Genomic DNA, 13,265 nt, shown 5'->3' on the forward strand with positions numbered 1-13,265 from the left:
TGGTGAGTGGGTGGTGGTGGTGGGGAGTGATGTTGGTGGTGGGTGGGTGATGGTTGGTGGGTGATGGTGGTGGGTGGTAGTGGGTGGGTGGTAGTGTTGGTGGGTGGTGGTGGGTGGGTGGTGGTGTTGGTGGGTGGTAGTGGGTGGGCGGTGGTGTTGGTGAGTGTTGGTGTTGGTGGGTGGGTGGGTGATGGGTGGTAGTGGGTGGTTGGTGGTGTTGGTGTGTGGTGATGTTGATGGGTGGTAGTGGGTGGGTGGTGGTGTTGGTGGGTGGTGGTGTTGGTGGGTGGGTGATGGGGGTGATGGTTGGTGGGTGATGGTGGTGGGTGGTGTTGGGTGGTGGTGGTGTTAGTGGGTGGTGGTGGTGTGTGGTGATGTTGGTGGGTGGTGGTGTTGGTGTGTAGTGATGTTGGTGGGTGGTGGTGGGTGGGTGGTAGTTGGTGGGTGGGTACGTGTACGAGTACCCGTTTGCGACCCTGGTGCGGCCGGGTACGAGTACGGAATCAAAACCCGTTTGCGACCTCTGCTTCTGACCCCGCGTGGCCCCCGAACGGAAAAATATGAAAAAGAGCTTCACGGCTCATCGGATTTCTCCAGTGCACACGTTTCTTATTGTGAGCGTACATTTTCTGACCCCGTGGCCCGCCGATCGGATATCTGTAGGCAAAAGACTTTTGTCAGCAAGTGTGTCGATGTGAAGAGAGGCTGTCGGCGAGACTGGAGGAACTTGGTTGTGAAATTCCAAAAAGAGACGGCTGGGAAAATTCTCCCAGAGAATTCACGAGGATAAAAGCAGGGCAAGGAGGGATGTTCGGGGCTGTCGAGAGGGAGACTCGGGGGGGGGGGGGGGGGGCGTCATCGCAACCTTCACGGCTTCGCTGTCCGCTCGGTCACACGATCTCCACGGCCGGCATTATCTCATGGCGACGCGGCCCTCGGCTGCATTTACGTGAAATAAAATTGAGTCCGGAGCCATTACATACGTAACAAAAATTTTGAGTTAGGTTTTTCGGTATAGTCACGTAGGTAAAAAATTAAAATTACGACAGCTGTATCAATTAAATGATCTCTCATTTACTTGATACAGCAGTCGTGGCTGTGACGGTTCCACCTGAAGACGGAAGCTTGTGCTGCCTCCGAAACGTGATTTTTATTTTATTTTACTTTTATTAATTGATCCTTGCAGTCACGAAAGCTTCAAATCTAGAAAAAATTTAGAGCTTTACGGCTCATAGGATTCCTCCAGTGAACTCGTTCTTATTCCGATCGTAACTTTCCTGAGCCCGTTGCTCCCCCGCCGAATATCTGCGAGGCACCGCAGGTCGGGCGTGGGGGGGGTGAGGGGGGGCACCCCCCCCCCCCACGGCGGCTAGGGGTCTCGCAGCACGTGGCACGGCCGCGCGCGCGCGTGCGTGCGTGCGCGCATGGGGAGAGGCCCGGGCTTTTTGGCCGTCGGCATTAACGAGGCCGCAATTTGCATTAATTGGGCTCCGAGAGGCCGGTCAAAGCCGGCGGATTCTATCTCCTCCTCCGAGAGATCTGAAAAGCGCGGTGGTGAAAAAAAAAAAAAAACTCCCGCATGTTAATCGGCGGCAAATTGGCCCGGAAGATTGAGAAAGGACGATTTGCATGCGAAACGGGCGGCGCAAGAGCCGTCCGTTAATTTCCTCCCTCCTCTGTTTTTTCGCGGATTACAACGCCGTACCCCGCCTCCCTTGCTGCTTGTTGATGCCGCTGCCGAGGAGCCAGGCTCCAAGCTTCGCCAAAACCTCCTCCTCCCCCTCCGTGCCCCCCGCACCAGAGGTCGCAACCGGGTACCCGATACCCGGCCGGTACCCGTTTGCGACCCTGGTGCGGTCGGGTACGGGTAGGCCGTGAGTCACTGGTGAGTCACCGTTTGTCACTCATTTCCCAACGTCTTGTCTCTTCTCACAATTCAAGTTCCTAGAATCAACCCACCCGCGCCTGCAACATGGCTTCATCCCAGAGGTCGCAATCAGGTACCCGTACCCGTACCCTACCCGATACCCGGCTGGGTACGGGTACCCGGGTATCGGGTAGGGTACGGCTTTCGGGTACCCGGTTGCGACCTCTGCTGCGAACCCGGCGGCCCGAGTTCGATTCCCGCTCGCGGCCAATGCCCGTGGCGATTATCCGAACCGGTCCTGGGCCTCCCCCTAGGTCGACTTGGCCTCAAGTGAGTACCTGGTGTGGTGCTTGCACATCGCCACTGGGGAGACAAAGGCGGCCGGGCGTGGTTCTGGCCACCCACCCCCTCGTGCGCCGTGCGGGAATTCATCGGCGCTCGCTAACAGCACTTGCCCCAGCAGTCTGTTACAGGCTACACGGGGGATCTTTGTCTCTGTCGTTCAAACGGCGGCCTTGCGAAGTCACGCGCGAGCTCACAGCGACGGCGGTACGGGATGCCGATTGGTCTTTGCCGACGGGGGAGGACATCAAGCTAAACACAAAAAAGACGTTCTAAAGAAATGACTTCCGATATTGGCTGCCCAATATCGGAAGGAAGTTGCGTTCCAGACGGCCGCAGAAGCGCCTTCGTTCGATCATAATCGCCGTCCATCCGGGGTTCAGCAAAATTATTATTATTCTTAGGTTTTTTCGGTAAAGTCACGTAGGTAAAAATTTTAAATTTCAATTAATAAAAGTAAAATAAAAATAAAATAAAAATCACGAGGTTTCGGAGGCAACACAAGCTTCCGTCTTCAGGTGGAACCGTCACAGCACGATAGCTGTATCAAGTGAGAGAAATTCCAAGAGATACTACCCCGTATATATACTACGGTTCCACCTGAAGACGGAAGCTTGTGTTGCCTCCGAAACGTCGTGATTTTTATTTTATTTTTATTTTACTTTTATTAATTTAAATTTTTTACCTACGTGACTTTACCGAGAAAACCTAAGAATATGAATCCTTGCAGTCACGAAAGCTTCAAATCTAGAATTCAGTAAAATTGCTCGGTCACGGAAATCTGAAATGTCTTGTCACTGGCTCGGGACCACCAATGGAGTGAGCGCCGAACCAAGATTCGATCGAGCCACAAGACTTATCGGCACGAAACAATGTGAAGGCCTTAATCAATTCAAATCGATTCTTTGTGCTCACCGTACTCGCAATGAATCACGTGCGCGGGAATCTATTATTTGCAATTTACGCTAATTGCACGCACGTGTGATTCAACACCAAGGCCAGGTTTGAAGCTTTCGTGACTGCAAGGATTCATATTCTTAAGTTTTTTCGGTAAAGTCACGTAGGTAAAAAATTAAAAATTAATAAAAGTAAAATAAAAATTAAATAAAAATCACGACGTTTTGGAGGCAACACAGGCTTCCGTCTTCAGGTGGAACCGTCACGCCACGATTGCTGTATTTTTATTTTACTTTTATTAATTTTAATTTTTTAACTACGTGACTTTACCGAAAAAACCTAGGAGTATGAATCCTTGCAGTCACGAAAGCTTCAAATCTAGAGTGAACACCCTCTACGGGGAGGAATTCCACCTATCTGTGAGAGTTTTTAACAGACAACGAGACAAGAAGTCACAGCTTCTCGAGACGCTGGCCTTCCTCAAGAGATGCCGAGATAACAAGATCATACCCATCGCTTTCAATAAATACTGTGTTCTTGGAATTTCTCTCACTTGATACAGCTATCGTGAGCTGTGACGGTTCCACCTGAAGACGGAAGCTTGTGTTGCCTCCGAAACGTCGTGATTTTTATTTTATTTTTATTTTACTTTTATTAATTAAAATGTTTTACCTACCTGACTTTACCGAAGAAAAAACCTAAGAATACCAAGGCCAGGGCTGAGATATCCCTGACCCCAAGCTTGGATGATCATGACGAAGAATCGAACCGAGAAAAACTGACACCCATTCCCGGAGTGGTTGCCGCTACAAGAACACAGGCCTAAGCATCGTACAAATCTAAGTTGTCTTGTGGTTGTTGTCGGTTGTTTGACTTGCATCCCACTGGGATTTTTGCACACAGCGTTGGTGTACGGTGATTTTTTTCTGAAATATTTTGCTGTCTTTTCTTGGATTTTATGCTTGCACTTAGTCACATATTCACTTTAAGATGTTTTTTGTTCATTTTGTATGCTCCAAGCATGGTGCTGTTTCATTCAGACGCTGTCGCCTCGACAGACCTGGTTTTCACCTGAGGACGGCTGCTTGCGTTGTGTTGTGGCCGAAACGTCGTGAGAATTATTTTATTACTTCCCTTCTACGTGACTTTACCGAAAGAACCAAGAAGATTTTTTGTTCATGTTTTTGTTTTTTGTTTGTTGCGGTTGCACCCGATTCAAGAGCCGAATGGCTCACAGGGCTACACCTAATACATGAACTTGAACTTGTAACTGTGTCACCCAGTGCTGGATTAAGCTAGTAAGCTAGTGCCCGCACTAGCTTAACCTGGCCTGTAGCGTCTGTTATGAAGGGGCACTCAATTACAAAAAAAACGTAAATATTAAAACACTAATTTTCTACTTGCACAGAAAAGTATTTTTTTGTGTCGTTAAACCCACCACCATCCGATACGGACGACTGGTAAGATCGTGGCCAATTCGTTACTAGTGCAGCACTAGCATATAGTGTAGTGTGTAGTGTAGTGTATAGTGTATAGTAGTGTATAGTGTAGTGTATAGTGTATAGTGTAGTGTAGTGTGTAGTGTATAGTGTAGTGTATAGTGTAATGTATAGTAGTGTATAGTGTAGTAGTGTATAGTGTAGTGTATAGTGTAGTGTGTAGTAGTGTATAGTGTAGTGTATAGTGTAGTGTATAGTGTAGTGTATAGTGTAATGTATAGTAGAGTATAGTGTAGTGTGTAGTAGTGTAGTGTGTAGTGTATAGTAGTGTATAGTGTAGTGTATAGTAGTGTATAGTGTAGTGTATAGTGTAGTGTATAGTAGTGTATAGTGTAGTGTGTAGTGTATAGTGTAGTGTATAGTATAGTGTATAATGTAGTGTATAGTGTAGTGTATAGTAGTGTATAGTGTAGTGTCTAGTAGTGTATAGTGTATAGTATAGTGTATAGTGTAGTGTATAGTAGTGTATAGTGTAGTGTATAGTGTAGTGTATAGTGTAGTGTATAGTGTAGTATATAGTAGTGTATAGTGTAGTGTATAGTGTAGTGTATAGTACACCACACCGGTGTGTTGGAGAGCCAAACCACAACATTTACAATCTGAGTAACGACGTTTCGCCAGTAATTACAACCAGCTTCATCAGGCGACGGCCAGATTTTAAATAATCAGGCGTCAGTTTTGGCGTCAAACCCGCGACCACCTGCATACCAAGCGATGCAGTTAACATCTCGCCTCCAAGGCTCCCCCATATTAGTCTCATTAGCAAGTGACCCGAAAGAGAGAGAGAGAGAAACAGCGAGAGATTCATACAGAGAGAGAGAGAGAGACACGGGGAGAGGCGCGAGAGATTAATGTAACATCAATCTGAGTTCAATCGGTACGGGGGATTAGTATTAACACCCCGTCCCACCCTCTCCCCACCCGAACCGCGTGGGTTTTCTTTGGCTACCGCGCGATTTCCTCGCACACGAACACAACACTCACGAGCGGAGTTGCCCAAACATTCTAACATAGGGCTGCAGAGCTCGGGCAATCATTGGCACCGCTTCCGGCTGCCTGCCCCCGGCTTTTCGGTGACGGCACTCGCTCGCTTGGTGTGTCGCATATGTCCGCGTGAAAACGCACACGGTGAAAGATTACGAATGCGACACCTTTTCCCCGATCGAAGTGAATCGAACAGAACCCACGCTGAGGGTGAATCGCGTTAAAGGCAAGCGTTATGGCTTCATGGGGGACCAGGCCCTAGAGTGACATTGCGAGGCTAGGACTGGGCTGGTTCCCATGGGGCATGGAGACACAGACCAGGGCCTAGAGTGACATTGCTAGGCCAGAACTGAGCTGGTTTCCATGGGGCATAGAGACACAAACCAGGGCCTAGAGTGACATTGCTAGGCTAGAGCTGGGCTGGTTCCCATGGGGCATGGAGACACAGACCAGGGTCTAGAGTGACATTGCTAGGCCAGAACTGGGCTGGTTTCCATGGGGCATGGAGACACAAACCAGGGCCTAGAGTGACATTGCTAGGCTAGAGCTGGGCTGGTTCCCATGGGGCATGGAGACACAGACCAGGGTCTAGAGTGACATTGCTAGGCCAGAACTGGGCTGGTTTCCATGGGGCATGGAGGCACAGACCAGGGTCTAGAGTGACATTGCTAGGCCAGAACTGGGCTGGTTTCCATGGGGCATGGAGACACAGACCAGGGTCTAGAGTGACATTGCTGGGCCAGGACTGGGCTGGTTCCCATGGGGCATGGAGACACAGACCAGGGTCTAGAGTGACATTGCTAGGCCAGAACTGGGCTGGTTCCCATGGGGCATGGGAACACAGACCAGGGCCTAGAGTGACATTGCTGGGCCAGAACTGGACTGGTTCCCATGGGGCATTGAGACACAGACCAGGGCCTAGAGTGACATTGCTAGGCTAGAGCTGAGCTGGTTTCCATGGGGCATGGAGACACAGACCAGGGCCTAGAGTGACATTGCTAGGCTAGAGCTGAGCTGGTTTCCATGGGGCATTGAGACACAGACCAGGGCCTAGAGTGACATTGCTAGGCTAGAACTGGACTGGTTTCCATGGGGCATGGAGACAGAGACCAGGGCCTAGAGTGACATTGCTAGGCTAGAGCTGAGCTGGTTTCCATGGGGCATGGAGACACAGACCAGGGCCTAGAGTGACATTGCTAGGCTAGGACTGGGCTGGTTTCCATGGGGCATGGAGACACAGACCAGGGCCTAGAGTGACATTGCTAGGCTAGATCTGGGCTGGTTCCCATGGGGCATGGAGACACAGACCAGGGTCTAGAGTGACATTGCTGGGCCAGGACTGGGCTGGTTCCCATGGGGCATGGAGACCCAGACCAGGGCCTAGAGTGACATTGCTGGGCCAGGACTGGGCTGGTTTCCATGGGGCATGGAGACACAGACCAGGGCCTAGAGTGACATTGCTGGGCCAGAACTGGGCTGTTCCTACAGGGCATGGGGGGGCCTGGATTGCTATTGCTAGGCCAAAACTGGGCCATTTCTTGGGCTGGCAGAGCCACGGATTCCAAGTGGCTGTCTCAGGCAGCACCGAGATGTTTCATCTTGCCACGGGCCACCCCCCCCCCCCCCCCCCCCGACTCTCTAGCACTAACAACTTCAACTTTTACCGGGTAGAACAAAAAGAAAAAGCGACTAGAGTTCAGTAGAGTTTAGCTTCTGCTGCCGCCTTGATCCCCCCACCCCCACCAGCTCCTGCCGCTCGTCCTCGCACGCAGCGAGCGGCACCGGCGCTGTTTCTTTCGAGTTGCTGGCCGCAGATTATCCCCGCAAAAAAATTTAACCCGTAAAAACAAAGTTTTTCACTATAAATCCTTTATATGAGTGGCGGCTAGAGTCCTCTCGTCCTCTGGCTTGAGATGGCTGCCACCTATGGGTCAGATGATTGTCTGCCACCATTAAGCAATTGGTAATTAAATATAATTTATTTTTTCAAAAAAGTGTAAAAAAATTGTCACGCACAACGAGTATGTGTGCAAAATGTCAGCTCGATTGGATCACGGGAAGTGGGGTAAAAAACCACCGAAAGATTTGCACGGTCGTAAGCGCGCAAGCAAGCAAGCAAGTGAACTTAATATAAAGGATTTAAAAAGCACTGCCATTAGGGAGCATCCCCCTCCTGCACCCACTCATTGTGCAGCAACTATATTACGGCACGAACGGGTCGTGGTCTCGCTCGCTCGCACGCTTACTCGCCACAAACTTTTTAAATTGTACAAAGGCAAAGACACCCCCCCCCTCCCCATCGCCTGTAACAGACTGTTGGGGCAAGTGCTGTTAGCGAGCGACGCCTGTGAAGGCCGGCACGGCGCACGGAGGGGGAGCGCGGCCAGCACCACGCCCGGCCGCCGTTGTCTCCCCAGTGGCGACGTTTACTACACACGGCGGCAGCTACTCGTTTGAGGACCGGTTCGGATAATCGTCACCAGGTGCCAGAGTTCACAATCGGGTATCCGATACCCGTACCCTACCCGATACTCGGCTACCCGTACCCGGCTGGGTACGGGTAGCCGTTTGCGACCCTGGTGCGGCCGGGTATGGGTACGGGTAGGCCGTGAGTCACTGGTGAGTCACCGTTTGTCACTCATTTCCCAACGTCTTGTCTCTTCTCACAATTCAAGTTCCTAGAATCAACCCACCCGCGCCTGCAACATGGCTTAATCCCAGAGGTCGCAATCAGGTACCCGATACCCGTACCCTACCCGTACCCGGCCGGGTACGGGTAGGGTACGGGTACGGCCGGGTACGGGTACCCGTTTGCGACCCTGGTGCGGCCGGGTACGGGTAAGGAATCAAAACCCGTTTGCGACCTCTGCCGGGTGCTTGGTGGTGGCCGTGAGCGGGAATCGAACTCCCGTCGCCGGATTCGTTGAGCAGTGCTACAATTGCGACACCACCGGTTTCACACACACACACACAGGGGGGTCCCCTTTAGCCTTACAAACTGCCAGTACAAGGGCTATACACGGGAATGATGGCTGGGGCGCTTCTGAAAAATAACGAATAGCTCAGTGAGGCCTTAGTTGGTGATACATAAAATAACCCACGCCGTTTAGTGTTTTAGTTGATTTAATTTCAGCGATTTTCTCACCTACCCCTTACACTTTGCACTCATATCGTTTTTTTTAGTTTTCGTATCCTTTACTGTTGCACCGACCCCCCCCCCCCCCCCCCCCGTATTCTTTGTACGGGGAAATTGATTTTTCAGGTCCTGATACGGCGGCGTGGAAGCCGCGTCAACGCGGGCACAACAAATAATCGCGCGGCCAAATTAAGCGATTCGTGTTTTGTTTAACCCTTCATCATGTGCATTTGCAGCATTTAGTGTGTGAATCCACACATCCAAAGGGCAGCTGCAGCGTCAGCGTCAGCATGCAAGGTCACAGACAGTAGCATGATGAGTAGAATCATTGAGGCCAACTATCAACATTGATACGTTTAAAAAAACTGGTTTTGTTTAATAACATTATTTTTGTCTATTTTTTTGTGTTTCTCTCTCGTGATAGGACTCTGTAGGATGAACGTTGAGATTTATGAGGGACACGGGGTGACCAGTAAGGTCTGAATTGGTCTGCAATAAGGTGGAGCAACTGATAACGGGTTGAAAGGTTTGTAGTGGTGAGTGTAGTGGTGAGTGTACTAGTGGTGAGTGTAGTAGTGGTGAGTGTACTAGTGGTGAGTGTAGTGGTGGTGAGTGTAGTGGTGAGTGTACTGGTGGTGAGTGTAGTGGTGGTGAGTGTAGTGGTGAGTGTAGTGGTGAGTGTACTAGTGGTGAGTGTAGTAGTGGTGAGTGTACTAGTGGTGAGTGTAGTGGTGGTGAGTGTAGTGGTGAGTGTACTGGTGGTGAGTGTAGTGGTGGTGAGTGTAGTGGTGAGTGTAGTGGTGAGTGTACTAGTGGTGAGTGTAGTAGTGGTGAGTGTACTAGTGGTGAGTGTAGTGGTGGTGAGTGTAGTGGTGAGTGTACTGGTGGTGAGTGTAGTGGTGGTGAGTGTAGTGGTGAGTGTAGTGGTGAGTGTACTAGTGGTGAGTGTAGTAGTGGTGAGTGTACTAGTGGTGAGTGTAGTGGTGGTGAGTGTAGTGGTGAGTGTACTGGTGGTGAGTGTAGTGGTGGTGAGTGTAGTGGTGAGTGTAGTGGTGAGTGTACTAGTGGTGAGTGTAGTAGTGGTGAGTGTACTAGTGGTGAGTGTAGTGGTGGTGAGTGTAGTGGTGAGTGTACTGGTGGTGAGTGTAGTGGTGAGTGTACTAGGGTGAGTGTACTAGTGGTGAGTGTGCTAGTGGTGAGTGTAGTGGTGAGTGTAGTGGTGAGTGTAGTGGTGTTGTGTAGTGGTGAGTGTAGTGGTGAGTGTAGTGGTGTTGTGTAGTGGTGAGTGTAGTGGTGAGTGTACTAGTGAGTGTAGTGGTGAGTGTATTAGTGGTGAGTGTACTAGTGGTGAGTGTAGTGGTGAGTGTACTAGTGGTGAGTGTATTAGTGGTGAGTGTACTAGTGGTGAGTGTACTAGTGGTGAGTGTAGTGGTGAGTGTACTAGTGGTGAGTGTACTAGTGGTGAGTGTAGTGGTGAGTGTAGTGGTGAGTGTACTAGTGGTGAGTGTAGTGGTGAGTGTAGTGGTGAGTGTACTAGTGGTGAGTGTACTAGTGGTGAGTGTAGTGGTGAGTGTAGTGGTGAGTGTACTAGTGGTGAGTGTAGTGGTAAGTGTAGTGGTGAGTGTATTGGTGAGTGTACTAGTGGTGAGTGTGGTGGTGAGTGTAGTGGTGAGTGTACTAGTGGTGAGTGTAGTGGTGAGTGTACTAGTGGTGAGTGTACTAGTGGTAAGTGTAGTGGTGAGTGTAGTGGTGAGTGTACTAGTGGTGAGTGTAGTGGTGAGTGTAGTGGTGAGTGTACTAGTGGTGAGTGTACTAGTGGTGAGTGTAGTGGTGAGTGTAGTGGTGAGTGTACTAGTGGTGAGTGTAGTGGTAAGTGTAGTGGTGAGTGTAGTGGTGAGTGTACTAGTGGTGAGTGTAGTGGTGAGTGTAGTGGTGAGTGTAGTGATGAGTGTACTAGTGATGAGTGTAGTGGTGAGTGTACTAGTGGTGAGTGTAGTGGTGAGTGTAGTGGTGAGTGTACTAGTGGTGAGTGTAGTGGGGAGTGTACTAGTGGTGAGTGTAGTGGTGAGTGTAGTGGTGAGTGTCTCTGTGTTTGTATTTCTCCCTCGTGATGGGACTGCAGGATAAACGTTGAGCTGTATAAGGGACACACGGCGTGACCAATTGCTCTTTAATAAGGCAGGTCGGGCAACTGCTAAGGGGGTTGACAGCTACGAAATACAAATTCCAATCACTAACAAAGGCCTCCGTGAATTTACCTACGTAAATACTGGGACAAAAAAACGTGGGACAGGCAGATTAAGTGGTGGCTTTGTGGCGTAATTACCAAAAGTAAACGCACTCAAGCAAACAGAACGCCTGCCACTCCTCAATGATATCATTCACTATGGGAACCTCATTTGCCAGTAAAAATATGATAATTGGTATTTTACCCTTCTATCTGGCAACAAAACTGGCAAATGAGGTTCCCATAGTGTAGATGCTTGCCCCGAGCTCTCATAGTCTGATGGTGCATTGTCTTTGAGTTGTGCGCCTTTTGGCGTCATCTGGTCCAACACCATGTGAGACTAGGCTCTAAGGAAAGCTGTCTCGGGTGTGGACCAATCAACTTCAAGGACAGTGCATACAATATCAGAGTTGTGTTTTTTGTTTGCATTACGACTGCAGGTATTGTGGTCTATGCAAACGTGACTCCTTGTAAAAAAGGTGTCAGTTTTGTTACCAGATAGAAAGGTAAAAAACCAATGATCATATTGTTCTACTGGCAAATGAGGTTCCAATGGTGTAAATGCTTACCACGAGCTCTCATACTCTGATGGTGCATTGTCTTTGAGTTGTGCGCCTTTTGGCGTCATCTGGTCCAACCCATGTGAGACTAGGCTCTAAGGAAAGCTGTCTCGGGTGTGGACCAATCAACTTCAAGGACAGTGCACATCATCAGAGTTACGTCTTTTGTTTGCATTGTGACTGCAGGTATTGTGGTCTATACAAACATGACTCCTTGTAAAAAGGTGTCAGTTTTGTTGCCAGATAGAAGGGTAAAAAAACAATTATCAATGAAATCTTTCACAAAGCCCTCTGCTGCTGTAACTGCTTGTGCCCAGTTAGCGCTATGCTGCGCTACGAACCTGGCGACCCGGGTTCGATTCCCGCTCACGGCCAACACGATTATCTGAACCCGTTCTGGGCATCCCCTAGGTCGACTCAGCCTCGAGTGAGTACCTGGCGCGGTGTGTAAACATCGCCACTGGGGAGACAAAGGCGGCCGGGCGTGGTGCTGGCCACCCACCCCCTCGTGTGCTGTGCCGGCCTTCATAGGTGCTCGCTAACAGCACTTGCCCCTACAGTCTGTTACAGGCTACACGGGGGATCTTTGTCTTTGCCTGCGTTGCAGATGAAAATCCAACTCACCGAAAGTTGAAACTGCAACGGCGAGTATGTTTTATGTGATGGTGATGATGATGACGATAATCATGATGTTTAACTTATTCATCAAGGCGAGACACGCTGAGTCATGTGACTCTTTTTCAGGAGGATGCCTGCTGCTGCTGCTACTAGGATGGCTTTTCGTTCGCAAGATGTTTTCAGGCAATTAACGATGACGATGACGAGTGGTTCTAGATTTGAAGCTTTCGTGACTGCAATGATTCATACTCTTAGTTCTTTCGGTAAAGTCACGTAGATGTAAAAAGTAATAAAATAAAAATAATGGAAATAATAGAAATAAAATTTTAAATCACGACGTTTCGGAGGCAACACAAGTCTCCGTCATCAGGTGGGACCGTTACAGCCAGATTCACTTGATACAGTAAATCTAGCTGTTAGCGAGCACCTATGAAGGCTGGCACGGTACACGAGGGGGTGGTATTTATAAGCTACTCACACATGACCCAGCCAATGCAGCCTTGCCTGCCGGAGGAGCTCACCGATGGGACTTTGCCCAGATCTTTCAAGGATTTGTGAGCTCCTCACACAATCCTACCTGGTTAAACCCAGGATTGATCGTAGGCAGGCCAGCCTAAATGTTTCTAACCGGGCGAAGATGCTCCATTAGGGGGGTCCACGTTTCGCAAGCGTAGAGAAGGGAGGGAATGACCGTGGCCGAGAAGACCTGAAGCTTCGTGCGGAGCGACAGACCAGGTAGCTTCCACACAGCGTTACGCAACCGATGAAAAGATATTGCCGCTCGACTGATTCGGGTGTTGTTGTGGTGGTGGTGGTTGTTGTTGTTGTGGTGGCGGTTGTTGTTGTGGTGGCGGTTGTTGTTGTGGTGGCGGTTGTTGTTGTGGAGGTTGTTGTTGTTGTGGCTGTTGTTGTTGTTGTTGTGGCTGTTGTTGTTGTTGTGGCGGTTGTTGGTGTGGTGGTGGTTGTTGTTGTGGTGGTGGCGGTTGTTGTTGGTGTTGTGGTGGTGGCGGTTGTTGTTGTTGTTGTGGTGGTGGCGGTTGTTGTTGGTGTTGTGGTGGTGGCGGTTGTTGTTGTTGTTGTGGTGGCGGTTGTTGTTGTGGTGGTGGCGGTTGTTGTTGTTGTGGTAATGGCGGTT

General features: G+C 49.7%; 1 protein-coding gene across 1 annotated transcript in view; it reads right to left on the reverse strand.

Moving 5' to 3' along the window:
* Positions 1 to 1,257: 1,257 nt before the first annotated feature.
* The window catches only part of TDRD3 (tudor domain containing 3), a 281,657-nt gene continuing 269,649 nt past the window's right edge, over positions 1,258 to 13,265 (reverse strand). The window contains exon 15 of the mRNA XM_061575824.1: positions 1,258 to 1,305. Within this exon, the coding sequence (XP_061431808.1) occupies positions 1,258 to 1,305 (48 nt within the window). The remainder of the gene's footprint in view (positions 1,306 to 13,265) is intronic.

Source organism: Lethenteron reissneri, chromosome 59 (assembly GCF_015708825.2).
Source record: "Lethenteron reissneri isolate LAM-NWPU_2019-01 chromosome 59, ASM1570882v1, whole genome shotgun sequence".
In the NCBI taxonomy this organism is placed as follows: domain Eukaryota; kingdom Metazoa; phylum Chordata; class Hyperoartia; order Petromyzontiformes; family Petromyzontidae; genus Lethenteron; species Lethenteron reissneri.